The sequence below is a fragment of the Mugil cephalus genome, chromosome 11, assembly GCF_022458985.1.
Source record: "Mugil cephalus isolate CIBA_MC_2020 chromosome 11, CIBA_Mcephalus_1.1, whole genome shotgun sequence".
Taxonomy (NCBI): domain Eukaryota; kingdom Metazoa; phylum Chordata; class Actinopteri; order Mugiliformes; family Mugilidae; genus Mugil; species Mugil cephalus.
The window spans coordinates 6,530,853-6,551,043 of NC_061780.1; the positions used below are offsets into that span (position 1 = coordinate 6,530,853).

General features: G+C 38.6%; 1 protein-coding gene across 3 annotated transcripts; it reads right to left on the minus strand.

Moving 5' to 3' along the window:
- Positions 1-1,594: 1,594 nt before the first annotated feature.
- On the minus strand, positions 1,595-15,898 carry LOC125016953 (carcinoembryonic antigen-related cell adhesion molecule 5-like). 3 transcript variants are annotated; one of them, XM_047599747.1, is made up of 12 exons: positions 15,756-15,898; positions 11,454-11,774; positions 10,349-10,627; positions 9,818-10,084; positions 8,457-8,735; positions 8,064-8,330; positions 6,343-6,618; positions 6,008-6,259; positions 5,457-5,559; positions 5,106-5,152; positions 4,976-5,013; positions 1,595-4,462 (listed from the first exon to the last, which is right to left on the minus strand). In XM_047599747.1, exons 1-12 carry the CDS (start codon positions 15,799-15,801, stop codon positions 4,250-4,252), a joined length of 2,388 nt encoding a protein of 795 aa, XP_047455703.1. In that variant the 5' UTR covers positions 15,802-15,898; the 3' UTR covers positions 1,595-4,249. The 3 variants fall into 3 exon arrangements, 2 of the variants coding, with proteins under 2 accessions (XP_047455703.1, XP_047455704.1); XR_007113795.1 differs by having other exon boundaries at positions 4,417-4,462; positions 5,453-5,559; XM_047599748.1 differs by lacking the exons at positions 8,064-8,330; positions 8,457-8,735.
- Between the last annotated feature and the right edge of the window lie 4,293 nt (positions 15,899-20,191).

Genomic DNA, 20,191 nt, shown 5'->3' on the forward strand with positions numbered 1-20,191 from the left:
ACACCAGATAGAATTTACTTAATGATGAAATCTGTGTCATTGCGAAATTTGTCTCTGCTGAACAGTTGTTTCTGTGAAGTTTGTAACTATTTAAGAGGGTTGATCTAAATCAGTGACACGTCTTTGCTTTAATTGTGCTCACACATCGTAATATTTTTCCTTTTCACTGTGATCATCAAACTGTGTCATTTGTCAACTACTGGAATGCAGATTATCTTATACAGTAGATGGACTGTGAACCTGAAGGTACGAGTGTCTATAACTATTCCTTATAACTCTGTTTGCTTCTGTAATGTTGGACTTTTATTACATTAAAAGTTAATTATCACCAGTGGTGACTGATGTCTTCCCAGCTTCACTGAGTCAGTCAACAATAATGCCTGTGTCCAAAAGACCTGACCTTTCTGGTAAAAGATTTACATGTGTAAACATTAAGAGTTGATATGTGGGGCTGCTAATCTGTCTGATGCAGACTTCCTTTATATTTGAGTAAACATGCAATGGAAAAACCACATAACAGCATATTACGGCATTGATTATACTGGTGTGATGACCTTACACTGTCATATTTATTCTTACCTTGGACGTATCACTGTGTTTTCAATGCACAACTAAATTAAATTTGCATAAGTTGCCTAGAACTCACACCTGTTTACATGCACTAATAAATGGGGGAAGGGACCTCTTCAACCTGGAGCGGGACAGAGACAGCAGCCTGTATGAGGGTCAAAGACGTATAAGGATTTTAAAAGTGAAAAAAAATCAAAATCAGCTGCTATTAATAATAATTAAAGTAACAACCGTACAACATCAAATCAATGTCTAAAAACTTACAGCTACTGAATTGATTAACATGTCCAGTCTTTCTAACAGAGGACATGTCCTGGGTAACAGAATACCTTTGTTATCCAGAAAGGACATATCGTTACCCAGGAAGGACAAAACAACAGTTTTTCCTTTATAATCAGGCACTAACTGGGTCTACTGTGTAAAACATTAGCTCAATCTTCAACACATCAATGTGATATTTCACATGAAATAGGTAATTTTAAAATTTTAAAAAATTATAAATGTGTTATTAGCGTTATCCAGAAAGAATCATCATGGTGGTACATCACGTACCACTGAGCGAAAAGGTCAAAATATCAACATTTTAAGAGAGATTTACTGACATTGTTATCTCTTTTTGGGGTCCTTCAGAATCTGTTGGCTGATACAACACCCTGTAACATGGCTGTAAATATTCATATGAGCAAGTAAAGTGGGGAGAATTGAGTAACAAATTGTAATTTTTTATTTATTTTTACTATTATAAATATGCCTCGGACACCAGAATTGACATGTCTCATCTTTGACCCATGAGCTTCTCAGTTACAAAGTATAATTACCTTTGAAGCTCTCTTGTCTCTCTTGTATTATTATTATTACTACATTAACAGACAAACTATTCTTGATCGAGACTGTACAAAAAAGAGTAACTGTGATGGAGAAGTGACAGTGCAGTATGCTAATGCACACAGCATCAGCATACTGCACTGTCACTTCTCCAAATGCTTGAACACCACTGAGGGAGAAACTGCACTGCACACTTAAGTAACTTAAAACAGTTTATTGATTCAGTTTGAGCAGTCGGATCATCCCACTCACAATATATGTACCCTGAGAGTTCACTGAATTACATCATGTCAAATATGGCCAAACATTGTTCCCACATTCACTTTGGCACATGGCACGTAAAAGACAACATCGTGTCCAGTGGTTTAATGATGAAACAAACAACTAGACATGACAGAAGCTACTGGCAAACATGTAATGGTAAAATGCAAGGCCAGGCGTGGCATCTGAACCACTTCCAGAAGAAGTTAATTAACAATAGATTATTACTGGTCAACAGTCCAACATAGGAGAAGGACACTTGATCTAAATATATAATTCCTTGTGTGTAACATAAGGTGCTTAGTGCAAAAGATGTCACAACATGTTCATATCATGTATTACAGCAATACACAGTTTCACAGGGCTGTGGGATGTCGACAGTTTTCAGTGACTTCCTTTAACCGCCCTGAACTCCCCATTTTATCTTCTTCCCCATTTCTCCTTGATTCACAGACTAAGCTCCTTTATTATAAATTTTCACTGCAAACATGTATAAACCAAGAGCAAATCATCACACTCACAATCTGATGTGATTCATCAGAGCAGTCAGTAACACCCATGCTGCATAAGATGGGAGATGTAGTTCACAAGTAGAGTGTGTAGTCCTTTCTGCACAGCAGTAGATTTCAAGTAAAGGAAACATTATAGAGGCACTCCACAAGAACCATGCAGAGAAAAAAACAACTAGACAACTCTGACATCAGAGTCATAATCAGGTTTAGGGCCAAGTATGTGGGCACATAACAAGGAATTTGACTCCGGTCTATTTGCTCATTGGCACAAAACAAAGCACTTAAAATAAGAAGAAAAAAAAGAAAACTGTACAACAATTATTAGATTTTCAGAGCTTAGCCCTCATATCAAAATCAACATTTAAGCCTTTTGAATGCAAAGAGTCTAATGTGTATATAACATAACATAATATTTTTTCAGTGTCTCTAACCCTTGGCAACTGTACACGCTTGATTTCCTGAAAACTTGTTTGTGACTGGCAGCTGGATAGTTAGGATTGGCACATCTGATGGAACTTTTAAGTTCACTGATTCTCTGCTTCAGACTAGGTATAGTTTTGCCTACATATACCGTGTCACAGGGGTATTCGAGTATGTAGATCACATCTTTAGTGCTACATGTAATGAAACTTCTCGCTGGGGAACTTTTTCCAGATCTGGGATGTTTAAAGTCAAAAAAAGTATGAGTATTATTACAATGGGAACAATTGCCACATGGATAGTTGCCATTTGTCAGAGGTGCCCAGAGGGTCTGACTTGGAGCAGTTTGTATACTAGCCCTGGCCACCTTATTATGGAGGGCAGGGTCAAATAATGACTCGTTTCCAGCCACTATAGGTCTACCCTTGGGGCTGGTCAGACTTTATGGATTTTTGTGAGAATGTAAAAGACAGAGGTCAAGGGGTGTTCTCAGTTCAAATATTCAAATTCATGTTTAGTTATGCAGTTTTGTTCAAAGTCTTGAGTAGTGAGATCACTAATAATCTTCTGGAAGGCAGCAGTGGGATTATTCTTCATCGTTCAACTAGAGATATGCCTCTTGAGGACTATGGTTCCACCCTTATCCTCAGGTTTTATAACGATATCAGTATCACATGCAAGCTCTTTAATAGCATTTCTTTCCTCCTGGTGCTTTGTTTCGCTTTGACGTTAGTACAACATGGACTTAGATGTCTCAAGGAGTTCTTGTTCCACCACTCTACAGAAAGTGTCAATAGATGGACTAGACACATGGAGTATAAAAGTACTTTTTGAACAAATTACGAAAAGTTTACAGTACATGTAGGTGTTTCAAATAAGCATCCATTATGTACTTGCATTATTAAATATGCTTCATACAGACTGTAAACTAGCTTTAATAGATACTTCAAGGAATAATAAATAATAATAAATAAACTGCTGAGTACTTTTAATTAATTATTTATTTATTTTTAGCTTTGATTGCGGGCCTTTCTTTTTTCCCCTTTAACTTAACACTAAGTGATCGAGCGTTGCAGTATTATGGTTAACTACTACATAACTGCTATTGTTATGAGAAATGCAGAATAAATGTCAAGTAATTCCCAGGACTGTCCATGTCTTGACAACTTAAATTAAATGTATATAATTATGTACTGTATAAAATATGTGATATTAACATTCACAATAAATGATAAAAAACTATAAAAATGAATCTTTCACAAACAACAAATTGGAATCTCAACTGAAATCACACAGTATGCCTGCGGATTCATATATTGCATCAGAGCAGTGATAGATATTATGCTGCAGACAAAGAGGCAAATCATGAAGAGAATATCACGTCTCTGATACATTAATTCACTTTACATCGACAATACAAGTAAAAGAAAAGGGCAGAAAAGATTTTATATGCACAGTAGCTTGTGAAGAGTAATAGGGACAACATTGTGCTCTTGTCTGACTTTCAGCCATGGAAACTGTTTGACCTGGTTGATTATTAACCAGTGTTAAAGTGCCTTGACTACACAAGCTCAGGTCACAATTAGTCAACTATAAAGGGACTGAGAGGGAAGTGCAGGTTTCTCCAAACAGTTCAGCTGTACTCAACGCATCCAAAGCAATCATTTTATATTTATCTGAGCATAAGGTCCCTCATCATAACCATCAGACTGAGAAGCTGATGACTTCGATTGCTGCATGTGGGCATCATAAGTAGGAGGGAAGGACGGTACTTTCACCTGAGTGTATTCTGATTCTGAGGTATTCTGGGACCCCACCTGGACCTTGCCACCACTTTTGTTCTGGACAAAAGTTATGTCTGCGTATTGCAGCTCCTAGAAACAAAAACAAACCAGAAAAACTGATATTTTAATACAGAAATGATGAATGACTGGAATAGATAAAACTTCAAACACGTGAGAGGTTAAGCTGTGAACATAAAAGGTTTGTTCTATTAGGCTGTAATCTGGGGTTGAACTACAACCACAAACACTTCCACTACACTGTCTTCCTGGTTCAAAGTCTAACATTGAGCTCTGTGGTAAACATATGCTCTAACTCAGTGTGACAGATGGGGGAAGGGAGCCTCTGTGAATCTCACAACCAACCACCACCACTGGTGCTACACAGTCATCATAGATAAAGGTTTACACCATGCTTCTAATACTGTCTGACACTTTATGGAGATTGTGTGCGTGGATAGTATTAGTAGTATTATTGTGCAATAGTTTATTATATAGATAGAATATTAGATACTCAGTTTGGCACATAAACACATTAAACAAGTTGAAAAGTTTTCTCTTAACATCTTTGAGTGAATGTAAAGTAAAGCCATGGTTGACTTTTACCTGACTTGAGAATGCAGCATTGCTCAGACCACCACCTCCTTTAAAACATGACAGATAATCATTACTTAAAATTCAATCAAAGGGGCAAAAATTACTGTAGAAATGCACCAAACAGACTGAACACACTTACCTGCTGTGGTGGAAGTGCTTCTATTAGAGCGGATTTTCACACATTTTCTATTTAGAGAGATAATGAGTGTCCAGGATTAGAAATGAAACAGGTATTTTCTGACCTTTTTGTCAAATACTAATAATTTCTTAAGTTTTAACACATTAAAAAACTATACAGAGAAGGGTTTGGACCACTCAGCTGATTAAAGTCTTCACAACAAAAATGTTAGACAAGCGTTACTCTCTACTACTAGAAAATAACACAACAATTTTGAATCAAAGTTGGAGTCACTATTAGAACTACACATATAATAATATCAAACTTTCATTTGAAACACATGGCTATAGTTCAAAGCTAGTTTTCACTTACTTTTTTTTGCAAATACAGTAGCTTATAACAACAACAACGACAATGAAGGCACAGACTCCGACCACTATTCCAACGATGCAACCGACAGAACATCCTGAACTCTCTAGGAAGGTAACAATGACATATTTTTTGCATATTATTTTTCTAAAATAGGTCTCATGATCCCAAATAATCCTGTAATAATGTTTCAGTGTTGATTTGTAGCCAATTGTTCACAGATTCAGACACTGATATCTTCTTTGGCTGGAGATGGTGGTTTAAGCAAACAAACTTTTTATTGCTAAATAACAATTAGGTGAAAATTTCTACTTCAAGGCTTCATTTTCTCATGAATTTAGAAGAAAATATCATATATAGATATATATAACATTATTTCAGCAAATAGTATAGTGTGCATATATATATATATATATAACATTATTTCAGCAGGAAATAGTTGTAAGAAACCAACCATTACTCTTGTTGTTAGTTTAACAGTTAAATGGCAAAGAAAGAACAGAAAAGGAAAACACAAAAATCCTACTAGAATAAACATCATCTACAATCAATACCTGTTACACTCAATCCATGCTCCACTGATGATGTTCTTCCAGTTACATCATTTTTTGCTTGACAGGTGTAGCTGCCACTGTCAGAGAGTTCAGCCTCTTTAATGAACTCAGCAGAATCCTTGAGTATCTCACTTCCATTGAACATCCAGGTGTAAGTGGCAGCTGGTGTGGACTCAGCAAAGCAGGTCAGTTTAAACGTCTCTTTCAAATGTATCTGACTTGGACCTGTGATTTGAACCTTCTCTGGTCCATCTGAACAAACAAAACATTTCCATCAACATCGTCATTGTGCCTCTGTGTTAACAGTTAATGTAGCTGAACAGTGTGGTACTCACAGTTAACCATCATGTTGTATTTAGCTCCATCACTGCTGATGGGGTTGCTGATGTTACAGAAATATTCTCCACTGTCTTTTCTAGTCACAGTGTTAAACATCAACACTCTGTTGTTGTCATGAAGAGTCATGTTGTCAGTATGGAACAGAGCTGAACCATCCTTCCTCCAGTTCCTGGTGACGATAGAGCCAGAAGCCTCACAGGTTAAGTTGAAGGAGGTTCCTTCAATAAGTGGATCATTTGTTGATGGATGGAGAGAAGCTCCTGATATTTTCTCTGTTGGGGAAAAGATAAAGGATTTTGTAATAAATGCATGAGGCACAATCCAATGTATCAGACTAATTGAGAAATAAGTGGATAAAACAGTCAATAAACAGCAAAATTTTAATCGACTTTTACTTATTTAGGCCACACATCCACTCCATACTGCACTGAGCCACATCTCCAACCTTTACTCTCACGACTCCAAGAAGCCACATATGCATCAGGTACTGGGCAGGAAGTTTGCAAAAGATTTTAGGTGCCAGCTGTAGACTTTACTGTGAGATCATTCACGTCTTTGATAATAAAACCAAGTCTGTCCAGTGTGAGCCAGAAAACAAAACCTGAGTCTGTGGGGGAGAACTGCATCCATGAGTCATGGTTCCAAACCCAAGAGTCATGTGACCCATGATTATAGTTTTTCTTAAATGTTTAAACACTTTTCCAAAACTTGTGGAATCATTCAAATCTGTAACACATAGAGAATCTTCTACTTTCTCCACAAATCTCTTGCAAAATGAAACAACACTGAACACTTTGTTCTCTATTCTGAACACTGTGTCCTTCCCCCACCACTGGTTACAGTTCCTTGAATGTGTTTTTTTCTTTCATTGAGAAACTTGTTTTAGGTGATTTTTATTGTGATACATTTTTAGTATTATGTCCACAGCAATAAATATAACTATTTTGCATTCACAGTTTAAACACTTTAATTGTATTATGTATTTTTTTTTCTTCCCATTGTATCAACCTTGACCACATTCTAGATGTGGAAGTGGAAAAGCATATTAATCATTAATAAATGCATAATAAATGATTTATTAGCTTTAATAAAGCATTGTTCTCGCTTTAGATCCGGTCGCTGCAAAAAGCATAACTGTTAACAAATGTATAGTTAACTGATAATAGATGAGCAATAAAGTATATAAGCAAAAAAAAAAAAAAAAAAAAAAGATAAAGATTAATTCTTAATAAGATTAATTAAGGCATGGCAAAGACATAATGGGTGGGTTATGGGTGTTTGTAATGCTATTATGAACAATTATAAGATACTCATGAGGCTTTTATTAATGTTCTTAAGCATTTGCAAACTGTTAACAAGTTTCTTATAAGCGCTTATAAATGTCTTAAAGCCTGCTATTAACTGTATTATAATGTCATTATTAACACTTATATAGGTTTATAAATGCACAATAATGTTAATAAGCATCTTGTAAGAACTTACAAGGGTCTTATTACCTATTAATTAATGGTTATTACAAGGACCTTGATATAAAGGGTTACCCAATATTCTTGTGTATAAAATGGGGAAAACTGTAGTATAAAAACAAGATGATGTTTTTAACTGTTGCCACAAAAAAACAATCCAATATCAAACTCCAAATTGATGTTTAAATTTAGTGTTTTATTTTATAGTAAGAGCCACTATTCTGCATGAAAACCTCTCAATTCCAACTTACCCAGTACAGAAATAGCTGAAGGCTGAGATGTTTGATATCTCAGAGTTTTGTGGTTAAAGGCCTGACAGCTGTAGTTTCCACTCTGACTCATCTGAATGTTCATCAGTCTGAGCTCTAGTCCAGTATCTGACAGCTTGACTCCATTCACAAACCACATAAACTGAGCAGAAGGTCTAGATTCAGCTGAGCAGATCAGACTGATGTCTGATCCTTCTTCATAGTATTCTTGTGATGACAGTAATGTCATGTTAATATTTTCTGGACCATCTGCAGAGGGTGGCATGTGTGGAGGAAAATCACCAAGAGGGAACGTTAGCAGCTACATGACATGTGATCCATTATGAAGCCTCTATGTCATCATGAAGATTATACATGTGTTGGTTAGACACTCACAGCTGATGGAGAGGTTTACTGGACCACTGGTGTCATTACTGACAGGATTGAACACATGACACCTGAATGGTCCCTGGTCATAGCGAGTCACACTGACTATAGTCAAAGTGGAGTTTCCATCAGTGAGATCAACTCTGTCACTTTGTGTAACCTGAGAGCTGCCGTTCATCCAGAGGAAAGAGAGGGAGGATCCAGAGGAGGAGCAGGATAGACGGACAGAGCTGTTGAACTCCACCAAGTCTGAACTCATAGGAGTTACTGTTACATTGGAGACTGGCTCTGTGAGTGAGAAGGGGAATGAGTTTGTATAGAGCTGATGATCTCAATCAGCTCTGTGGTGTTTAAAGTCACCACAGCATTGTCAATACACTCACTGGATAAAAAAACACAGTGGTCTTGTCATGGCCACCACAGAAAAAAGGGAACATAGATATTGATACTATGACTGGTAAACGTGGCTCAAGGTTCAAGATTTACATTTGAGATGGAATTTTCTAGCTCCTCCAGGCTGTATTAAAAAAAACAAAAAAAAACAAAAACAAAAAAAAACATATAAACAGCTCCACCAACAACTGACACACAATAGAAACTTTTACCAAAGTTTTAAGTGGTTTGACCTTAATCAATAAACATTTAACAGTGGTGATCCATCAGGATCAGCAAAGCCTTCTCTGCTGGCCTAAACTTTATCAAAATCACGGACTTACGTTTTAATATTTTCCTATTGATCTTATAAAGTTTAAACCAAGCTAGAGGTCCATGTTCATCTGTTGTAAACTGCACAAGCAAATTGTTCCTGTTGACATTTTAATACCAATATTTGAACTCAAAATAGCAGAAGGAGGAGAGGCTGTTAGAAAGATATTTTCAAGGTGGACTTAGACCAAAAAGCTGGATATTGTGAGGAAAGGCCCCTAATCCTGGAGTTAGCTAGTCTGACCGAGCCGGGGAAACTTTGAGGAAAATGACTATCAGCACTACTCTTCTGGTGAGTAAAATGAATTATATTTGTATATTTCGTGTATATTTGTGTTGACATTAATGTTTCTGCTGCATTTGACGTACATGGTGCTGGTGCTCAGCTGCAGTGGTGGGTGAGAGGAAACTTTTGAATTGTTCTAAGTGAGTTTCTTGCTTTAGTGATGGCATTTATCTCTCTATATGAAATATGATGCAACGCCAGGTTTTATAGCGTGTTATGATGTTGATTTCGTATTAAGAGGTGTTTTTAATAAGGTTGGAGGTCACTGAGGGCCAAGGTGGAAATGGCCCACCACTGACATATAGTTTGGTTGAATACCACCATCTACATTGATCCACAGCAGATGATCTCAATTTAATCTGAGATTAATAAAACTTACCAAGAACTGTGACGACTGACAATCTAGATGTCTGATATCTCAGAGTTTTGTGGTTAAACGCCTGACAGCTGTAGTTTCCACTCTGATTCATCTGAATGTTCATCAGTCTGAGCTCTGGTCCAGTATCTGACAGCTTGACTCCATTCACAAACCACATAAACTGAGCAGAAGGTCTAGATTCAGATGAGCAGATCATGGTGATGTCTGATCCTTCTTCATAGTATTCTTCTGATGAGGTTAATGTGACTTTAATGTTTTCTGGACCATCTGCAGAGGGTGGCATGTGTGGAGGAAAATCACCAAGAGGGAACGTTAGCAGTTACATGACATGATAACACCAGATTTGTATCTTCTGGACCGACTGTTTGTAGAAGGGAATGCCAGAAAATAAATAAAAATTAAAATTGGTTGCTTGAAAATCTGCATGGTATATGGTATACAGTTTGTTATCATAGTGATTTAGTTTAGTTTAGATAGTTTGCATGCAGATGTTATGGCATAAATCACTGATCAGGTAGGATAGTAACTCACAGCTGATGGAGAGGTTTACTGGACCACTGGTGTCATTACTGACAGGATTGAACACATGACACCTGAATGGTCCCTGGTCATAGCGAGTCACACTGACTATAGTCAAAGTGGAGTTTCCATCAGTGAGATCAACTCTGTCACTTTGTGTAACCTGAGAGCTGCCGTTCATCCAGAGGAAAGAGAGGGAGGATCCAGAGGAGGAGCAGGACAGACGGACAGAGCTGTTGAACTCCACCAAGTCTGAACTCATAGGAGTTACTGTTACACTGGAGACTGGCTCTGTGAGTGAGAAACACAATGGGTTCACAGTGGTCACCTCATAACAAAGGTTCAATAGAGGGAAGCAGTGTAGTGGCTGTCAGTAAATCTCATGTTTATCATGACATGTTCAATATTCATGTGGACGTGGTCTGATCACATTTTACTGGCAGTGGTGGAAAAATAAATTATGTCATTTCTTATAGTTTATGTCTTGTTGTATTTTGTAAATCACTTTCATCTAGTTGTTGTTGTTATTCTTATTTCATTTATTTGTGTTTCTTTACCCTGTGGTTGGTGTATCACCTGTTTCCATTAAGTTCATTTGTCATTTAATTTTTAACAAAGTTTCAGCAGAGGGAAGCAGTGTAGTGATTGATCCCATGTTCAGAGTCAGTTAAAGTTCTGTCCATTCATCATATATAAGTGTTCATCCTGGAGAAGGTTCACGAGAGGCTGGAGCCTATCCCAGCTGGATTCAGACAAGAGGAAGGACACCGTCCTAGTATAAAAATGATTTGGTAGCTTATTGGCCTGAGTGACCAAGTGAAATGTCAACGGGTATTATAACAACCATCAGGTAAACACTTTCAGGACTGTGCAGGTATGGCTTTAACTTACCACAAAATACGAAGAAAAGACAAACACAAAATCAATAGTCAATAGTAAAATAATTTTTCTTTACATTTGTTATTATTGTCTTCCATCATTGTTAGTCAAATAACATTGTGTGAAGTCAGTTGTTGCATGTTGCATTAATTTTTTAAACCAGTACACACAACAAAATCCAGTTTATGTGATTAATCTTGTTAGTTCCACAATGAAATGATGTAAAACTGTTGCTCACCATATACATCCAGTCTGATGGTTCCTGGTTGTTCTGGTCCTCCATATGGTATAATGCTAACTCTGTATACTCCACTGTCATTAAGAGTCAGATCCCTGAGCTCCAGAGACCCAGTAGATGGGAAGTAGGTGATCCTGTCTTCATACTCTGCTGAAGTAAAGTTTCCTGATGATGAAGTGATTATATTTCTGTCACCAAAGTTCCAACTGACAGATATAAAAGGTTTTTCTGGTGGAGTCAGTATTGTGGTGAAAGTCACTTTCCCTCCCACAGCTGCATTAAGAGGACCACCTGGCAACACACCAGCTCCTTCAGTTACACCTGAAAACAAAGATACACAACTGTGAAAGATTCTAATGACAACAAAGTGATGATTTGTTTGAAGTCACAATCCATGAGAAAGCGATCTAAAAGCACAAAACTCAGCAAATGAGTTGCACTTGAATAATGTACACACCCAATTCATCTAACAATGAAGACTATACTACAGTTTTTTTGAAGGCGTACCCAAATCTCTTTATTACACCTAAGATAGAAAGTAAAAATAAATAAATTAATTACATTTAATTTTTATTTTTATTTTTTTGTTTATATTGTTGTGTTCTTCATCAAAATAAAACAGGATCATGAAATACACATCTAGTAAATCTGCAAAGTATTCAAGCTAAGAAAACAAACAGGTATTTGAGATAACAAGTATAGCCAATTATTTGACTGACTATCAAAACATTTTCTGATACACAAAAGGTATGCTTTCAACAGTTTGTGCACCAATGGAAATTTGATGACGATGTTATGCCCCTCTGCACCTCCACTGGCTGTGTAAGTGAAATAAATCCTTATTTCTGTAACTCCATCATGTGTCTCCACTTTATGTGCTGCCTGATGAGCTGGGTCATAACAATGGGCTAAAGATGAGTTGGTCTATTGCATCCTTTGACACAATATTGTAAAGAAGAACGTCCCTATTCTTCTATTTCACAATTATTGTCTACTGGACACACTGTGAACAACGGTATGTTCATTTAAGCAAAGTGGATGTACATCTCCACAATTTGTGCTGCAGGAGGTCTAATATTTGTTTATTATCTGTATCTTGTCCTCTAGAGGATTATGAGGGACCTGAAGCCTGTTACAACTTGTCAGTAAGCGAGAGGCAGAACAGATTGATAGTCACAGGGACAGAGATAGACAACTATTCACACTCACACCTACAGTCAATAAAGAATCACCGATTAACCTAACAAGCATGTCTTTGGACGCTGAGAGGAAGCCTGAGTGCCCAGGGAAAACCCATGCAGACATGTATAGAAAGGTCCTGGTTGGCTGGTGGGTGCGTTCAGCCCAAAAACCTTTGCTGCTATGAGGCCATTTATCATCATACTGCCCACCTGCCTCCCCATACTTTATTTATTTTTTGTCTGCATTTGTCTATATAGTTAAACACCATAGGGTGTCAACATTATATGAGATTGATGCAGTTATATTCTTGCAGATGAATATTTTGTTTGTTTGTGTGTGTGACCATCACCAGCCTCCCTGGGAACTATCCTGTTGATCTTTACTGAGTGGAGTGACCTTGTGTGGCAGGGAGGGCAGTGCTACACCTCAGTGAACAGAGGGGGAGAACAAAGGACAGAGAAGATGTGGAAGGATGGACTGTGGAAGAGATGTATATGGTGCTTCCCAAGTCACCTCACTCAGGATCAAGAGGGTGCTGTGCAGATCTCTGGAGAGATGGGAGAGTCCAGGAGGGAAAGGGAGTCCCAACAGAGGTGCTAAGTCAACAATACGGCACATACTGATAGAGTGCCACCCCATACTTTAGTAAATGAGAAATGTTAGGTTTTGGTTTTTGTTTTCCAAAATGACTAAGACTGAACCATATTTCTGCTTTTCACTTATGGATTATCATCGGTTATTAAGTGTAAAAATGATTAATTCTATTCATGTACAATAAACACCTCACCACAACAAAGTTTTTGATAAGTCAGAATTCTGGATCCACTCAATATGGATAATGAGTCCATCTATGTAAGACATTGCTGCAAATAAGAAACATAGACTTTGTGTAAGAGTATACGCTCACTGGCCACTTTATTAGGTACACCTTGCTAGTAAAAGTTTGGACCCCCTTTGGCCTTCAGAACTTCCTTAATTTTTCATGTCATACTTTCAACAAGGTGTTGGAAACATTCCTCAGAGATCTTGGTCCATATTGACATGACAGCATCACACAATTGCTGCAGATTTGTCGGCTGCACATCTATGATGTGAATCTCCCGTTCCACCACATCCCAAAGGTGATGGTCTGTTGGATTGAGATCTGGTGACTGTGGAGGCCATTGGAGTACAGTGAACTCATTGTCATGTTCCAGAAACCAGTTTGAGATGATATGAGCTTTGTGACATGGTGCATTAACCTGCTGAAAGTAGCCGTCAGAAGATGGTACACTGTGGTCATAAAGGGATGGACATGGTCAGCAACAATACTCAAGGAGGCTGTGGCATTTAAACCATGCTCAGTTTGTACTAAGGGGCCCAAAGTGTGCCAAGAAAATATCCCCCACACCATTACACCACCACCACCAGCAGCAGTCTGAACCGTTGATACAAGGCAGGATGGATCCATGCTTTCATGTTGTTTACGCCAAATTGTGACACTGACATCTGAATGTCACAGCTGAAATTGAGACTCATCAAACCAGGCAACGTTTTTCCAATCTTCTATTGTCCAGTGTTGGTGAGCCTGTGTGAACTGTAGTCTCAGTTTCCTGTTCTTAGCTGACAGGAGTGGCACCCGGTGTGGTCTTCTGCTGCTGTAGCCCATCTTCTTCAAGGTTAGAAATGTTGTTTGTTCAGAGATGGTATTCTGTATTCCTTGGTTGTGATGATTATTTATTTGAGTTACTGTTACCTTTCTATCATATCAAATCAGTCCTCTGACCTCTCACATCAACAAGACATTTTCATTCACACAACTGCTGCTCAATGGATATTGTCTCTTTTTCGGACCATTCTCTTTAAACCCTAGAGATGGTTGTGCTTGAAAATCCCAGTGGATCTTAGGCAGTTCATGAATACCCATTTGTTCATTATTTTGTTTTATATTGACTAATAATATTGTTTTGAAAATATATTTTTAAATCTATTGAGTGTATTACATAATTTCATTTCCGTTCCTAAGATGTTCCATACATTTACATCTTTTACCATTATAGATATGGTTTAAATCCCTCTTACCTGATATTGACTCACTCTGACCTGAAAAATCTTCTGGGGACTCTCTGGAAGCATATTATTGTTTACTTTGTACATAATTCGCACAGTTTTAAAGTTAACCAGATCAATGATTTTAAGGACCTGTGACTTTATGAATAGTGGGTTTGTATGTAGTACATGATAATCTGCTCTGTTAATTATTCTTATTGCTCTCTTTTGTATAATAAAAATTGAATTTGTGATTGTTTTTAACTTATTGTCCCAGATCTCCACACAGTAAGCGATACAATAGATATAATAAAATTTAGTTGAGAACGCATTTTGTTTTGCTTAATATTGCAATAGGTGTTCTAACTATAATTTACACTGTGTTTGACTCTGGTGAGGTATGTACTACTCTTCCTGCTGCTAATGTTGATGTTATTGTTATGTTATGGTATGTTATGAAATACTGCCTTAAGAATCACTCTTAGGTTAATTCCTTTTAGTACAGTCACGGACAAAATACTAAAAAAATCCTTATAGAGCCATTAAAAACTTAAAATTGATTGACTCCATAAAAATCCATAAGAAATTTTGAGTCATTTTGGTACCAGTGATCCACTAACGAAGGCTGTGCTTTTTATGAAAAGACACATTTTCCTTTTTCGTGTCAATATAAAGCCAGTACATTTGAAAGTTCTTCAGAGACAAAAACGGCTAAAACAAGGAACCTTAAGCAGGAAACACCCCTGAAGATACAGATTCTCAGCCAGAAAGGGTAAAGCATTGTAACTAATGAGTCTGTCCAATGCAGCCACATCTTTTGAAACACAAAAGGATTTTCCCATGAATATTTCATGATAATATTTGAGATTGGGGTATAAAATTTTAAAGATGTCCAAAAACTTTTTCCCATCACTGTATACACATATTCTGGTCCAAAAATAATTGAATAAACTTAAAAGAAAAAATTAATTGAATGTCTCTTCAAATCACAGCTTACATGTTTCACCAGCAGGTTGGTATAAATCATTTTTTTCTCATAAGTTAATTGATTTTAACCATTTTAAAAACACGGTATTAACCAATCCATCTTACCTGTAATAGCCACAGAGACGACACACAGCACATGTAATATATCCATTGAACTATCTTTGCGAGTAAACAGCTGGGGTAAGATCGATCATCAAATTCTGAGTTGCAGTAAATGTAAGCTGCTGGTTCCTGTCACTGTGTGTCTAACCCAGCGCAGTAAAATGACCCACGTGTTGAGTCATATATTGAGTGCTTCCACAAATTTTTCAGTCACGTCCCAAAGCTGCGAAGCGTCGTCCTCTGGTGGTGTAACTGTGTAGGTGTTAGCAGTCTGGTGGAGATGTAAATCCCAGCCACAAAACAGAGATTTAGTAAGCCTTATGTGAGGGCTGACACCTGAGTGGGAAGTCCCGCCCATCTAGGTAAGGGAGGAGCTTTCTCCCTTTATAAACTCAGGTGTGGACAATTAATGCCTCTTTGTCTGGGGCCTCGGGATGTCAGGTAGGACTGATGTGTAGGAATAAGTAAAGCTGCTGTCTGGTGAAACAACTCCTGTTTAAAGGAGTTTGTAACCCCCAATTGCAGAGGATAAGAGTTGGCGTTTCTTTGTTCCCCTGGTTGAGCCACTGCACTGAGCCAGTCACCCTACATGGGCCAGTTCCAGCAGTAATCTTGTTGACAGATTTGGTGCCAGACTGCTGCTTTGTTGGGATGAATGTAACCAGGCTGTATCATCAGGACTGATTATAACCAACCATTTGGTAAAAGGACCGGTAAACTCTTACCTTTCTGACTCCCATTCATACTGTTGAACTGACTTTTTTACTACATTTTGTTTTGTCTTTTGTTCTTGAGGACCTGCGGGGAGTACGCATGGGATACACACACATCGCATGCATGGTGTTAGGTTTGCAGTGCAGTGGTCACTTTATTGGTGTGTGTAGTGTATATTGATGTCCTGAAGAAAGAAGTGATCACCGCTGACAAGTCTTAACTTGCATTTAAAAAGGTTTATTTACAAGAAAGAACAATGTCAAAAACTCGGTCGAATCTGAGAGAGCGTCTGGCCAATTGTCGAATCCCCTCTCTCGTTCAGCTCCCACAGTCACCTTATATATGGTGCTCATCCCCAAGAACCCCCATTCACAAACAAAACTTATGTCCTTACGTCTGGTTAGTTTTATGAGCTGGCATCTGGTAAATGACCTTTTGACCTTTAAACGTTATACACACTTCACAAACCCTAAACCCAGGAAAGGGACAGAAGAGAAAATCAAGAAGATAATATACTACATTCCCCCCCACCATCAAAAACCACAAACATATTCATTGTAATAACATAAAGATATGTTCTTCTTACAGTGCCAGTTACAGCACAACCTTTAACAATACAACAAATCCATGGAGTGTGAGCGAAAACCTATCAGGCAGTCCTCTTTCTTAAATAACCGAGACTCCCGTTGCAAACACATGTCGCGGAAGGTAGCGGCGGAAACTACGACTCCCACAATGCACTGCGTGATCTCAAAATGGCCGCTGCAATGTGTGTGTCTCCACAATTTTCCACAGCTGCGGCGGGCGGTTCGGCAGAAGGCATCCACACTGCATTTCTGCAAGAAATGCGAATTGCTTCTAGTTTGGGGCTACGGGGCAACGCCCGAGCCTCCAGGCTACAGCAGCAAAGTCCCGAGCCCCTATTGTTATTCCGCGTGTTTCTTCTTCCTTTTTTTTTTTTTTTTTATTTTTCCTCTTCCTTTTTCTCGTCCCTTACCTCTGTAGGGCGAGTTATATATCAAAACGTGCGGCTCGATCGGGATCGTTGTGCAATACTTTTCTTTCCGAAATACGAAATTTGCGCAACGTAAGTCGCAAAAAACTGCGAAAAATGTCCCATTGACAATCCGTCTCAGTTGAGACCAATTCATTCAGTTGTCTCTGCTGTTAATACAGCTGATCCATGTGTCCCATACATTTGTTACAACAATACACACCTCCCCACACACCTCCCCACCCACACAGGTAACTTTGTAATTACAGATATACACACATGCACACGCAAACACACAGGTACCTTTATGTTATTAGTTACAAATACACACAGGAGGAGGAGTAGGATACACAAACATGCGCGTGAAAGCGTGCATTAATCTCTCACACACAGGCTGACTGTGTTACCGTAAGCTAACTGTGCTAACTTATAACAACACACACACACACACACACGCACACTACAGAGGTAACTTTGTGATTACAGTTGTTATGTCCTATCGAGGGGTGTCTAGGACACAACATGATTAGGCTCACATCTTCCCCTTGTCCCAAGTAGCCACCAAGACAGCAAAAGATTTATAATGTAAAGTAAGTTATTTATTTGCAACAGAGAAATAAATGAAATTCCGACTTCAGGGTGGACCAAGGCCAACATAACAAACCAAACAACCCTATCTTGAAATTAATTCAATAACCTAACAAAATCAAACAAATGACAACACTTACCTCCCTAACTAAATAAAAAGGAGAAAAGATGATAACAAAAATGGCAGTCCACCCCGACAACTTAAAGGACCAAACGTTGTGACTGGTTGGGAGCAGAGGGAGATGAGAGATAAACCTGCCGCCGGCCCCTGCCGCCATCTTGGATCTTTATATAGGCGTCCTCCGTCAGCCACGGCCAATCAGGGTCCAGGACCGGAGCCTCCCACACCAATCATCTCCTCCGCGCAGCACACACCTGAAACAAACTCATGGGGGCCTACGACTAGAGTCGTAACACAGTTATACACACACGCGTGCGCAAGCGTGCCCTCCTCACCCACCCACCCACACACACTCACTACACACGTAACTTTGTGATTACAGTCACACGCAAAGACATGCGCGTGCAAGCGCGCCCTCCTCACCCACTCACTACACACGTAACTTTGTGATTACAGTCACACGCAAAGACATGCGCGTGCAAGCGCGCCCTCCTCACCCACCCACCCACACACACTCACTACACACGTAACTTTGTGATTACAGTCACACGCAAAGACATGCGCGTGCAAGCGCGCCCTCCTCACCCACTCACTACACACGTAACTTTGTGATTACAGTCACACGCAAAGACATGCGCGTGCAAGCGCGCCCTCCTCACCCACACTCACACTCACTACACACGTAACTTTGTGATTACAGTCACACACACAAAGACATGCGCGCGCAAGAGCGTCCTCCTCACCCACACACAGACACACACTCACTACACAGGTAATTTTGTGATAAACTACACGCACACATGCGCGCCTAAGCGCACACTCCTCACCCTCACCCACCCACACACATACAAACACACATACACACGGGTAACTTTATGTTATTACAGTTACAGATAAACTCAGGAAGAGTATTAAGATGTACAAACATGCGCGGGAAAGCGCGCATTACTCTCTCACACAGGCTAACTGTGCTAACTGTAAGATAACTGTGCTAACCGTATGCTAACTGTGCTAAATGTGGGTTAAGTGTGCTAACTGTGCGACATATAGGTCAAGTGTGCGACATGTGGGTTAACTGTACTAAATGTAGGCTAACTATGCTAACTGTAAGCTAACTGTGATAAATGTGGGTTAACTGTGCCAACTCCCATGTTGACAGAGACGGTACCCCTGGAATTAGCCCCTGTACCCCCTTCAAAATTTCCCAGAGGGAATTTTCTAGTGCTAAGTAGTTGTGGGTGTGCTGAACGCGTTTTTGTATTTTATTTCTGAATCTGTTTTCATGCAATATCTGATTTTCTGGTTATTATCTGTAGCCAAAGGGACAAATCACCAGGAAACCTTATTAATAAGTAATAGTACAGCGCCATTAATCCAGTGAATGTGTTACAGTACTAATACAGTTGTTTTTCAACTCTGAGAGAAAATGTGTTTTATAAAAATAGTGTTATGTTGATTCAGTAATGTTTAATTCATGATTAGTTCAAGAGAACATGGAAAAAGTAGATTATAAAAAGGTAATTTCATAATGTTGGAGGAACTGTGTTGGGTAAAAAGGTAAAAACATATTCATTTATTTTTTATGAACATGTGATTTGTTGTGTTGATTCAATGCAGTTAAAATGGCCATATGATAGAACAGTGGAACCGAAGCTCAGGCCATTAGCTTTATGTAAAAAATGTTGATACCTAAAGTGTTGAAATGTTTGTGAACAGGAAGAATAAATCCTGCTGCCGTGAGATTTACACCGGCAACGTACATCTCCTTTTATTCTTGCCACAGGCAAGATCAAGGGCCACATAAAATTAGATTGTATACGTTTCTCTAATAAATACACTGAGCTGATGACATATCTTCTGTACACTATTGTCTTTATGTTTTGTTTGTTTGTTTACAAGCATTTATAATTTGTTAGGTTAGTCATCACATCCGCTGTGACCTACGACTGCAGCTTGATATCAGGAACTTGAAGGTATCAACGTCTGACTGAGCTTTATCTTGATCTACTTCATGGTTAATGA

Coding starts and splice junctions, on each gene's coding strand:
- LOC125016953 (XM_047599747.1), bottom strand. CDS start 15,801: ATGGATATATTACATGTGCTGTGTGTCGTCTCTGTGGCTATTACAG. Junction 11,775..15,755: donor CGTCTCTGTGGCTATTACAG/GTAAGATGGATT, acceptor CTTTGTTTTCAG/GTGTAACTGAAGGAGCTGGT. Junction 5,153..5,456: donor TACTGTATTTGCAAAAAAAA/GTAAGTGAAAAC, acceptor CTCTCTAAATAG/AAAATGTGTGAAAATCCGCT.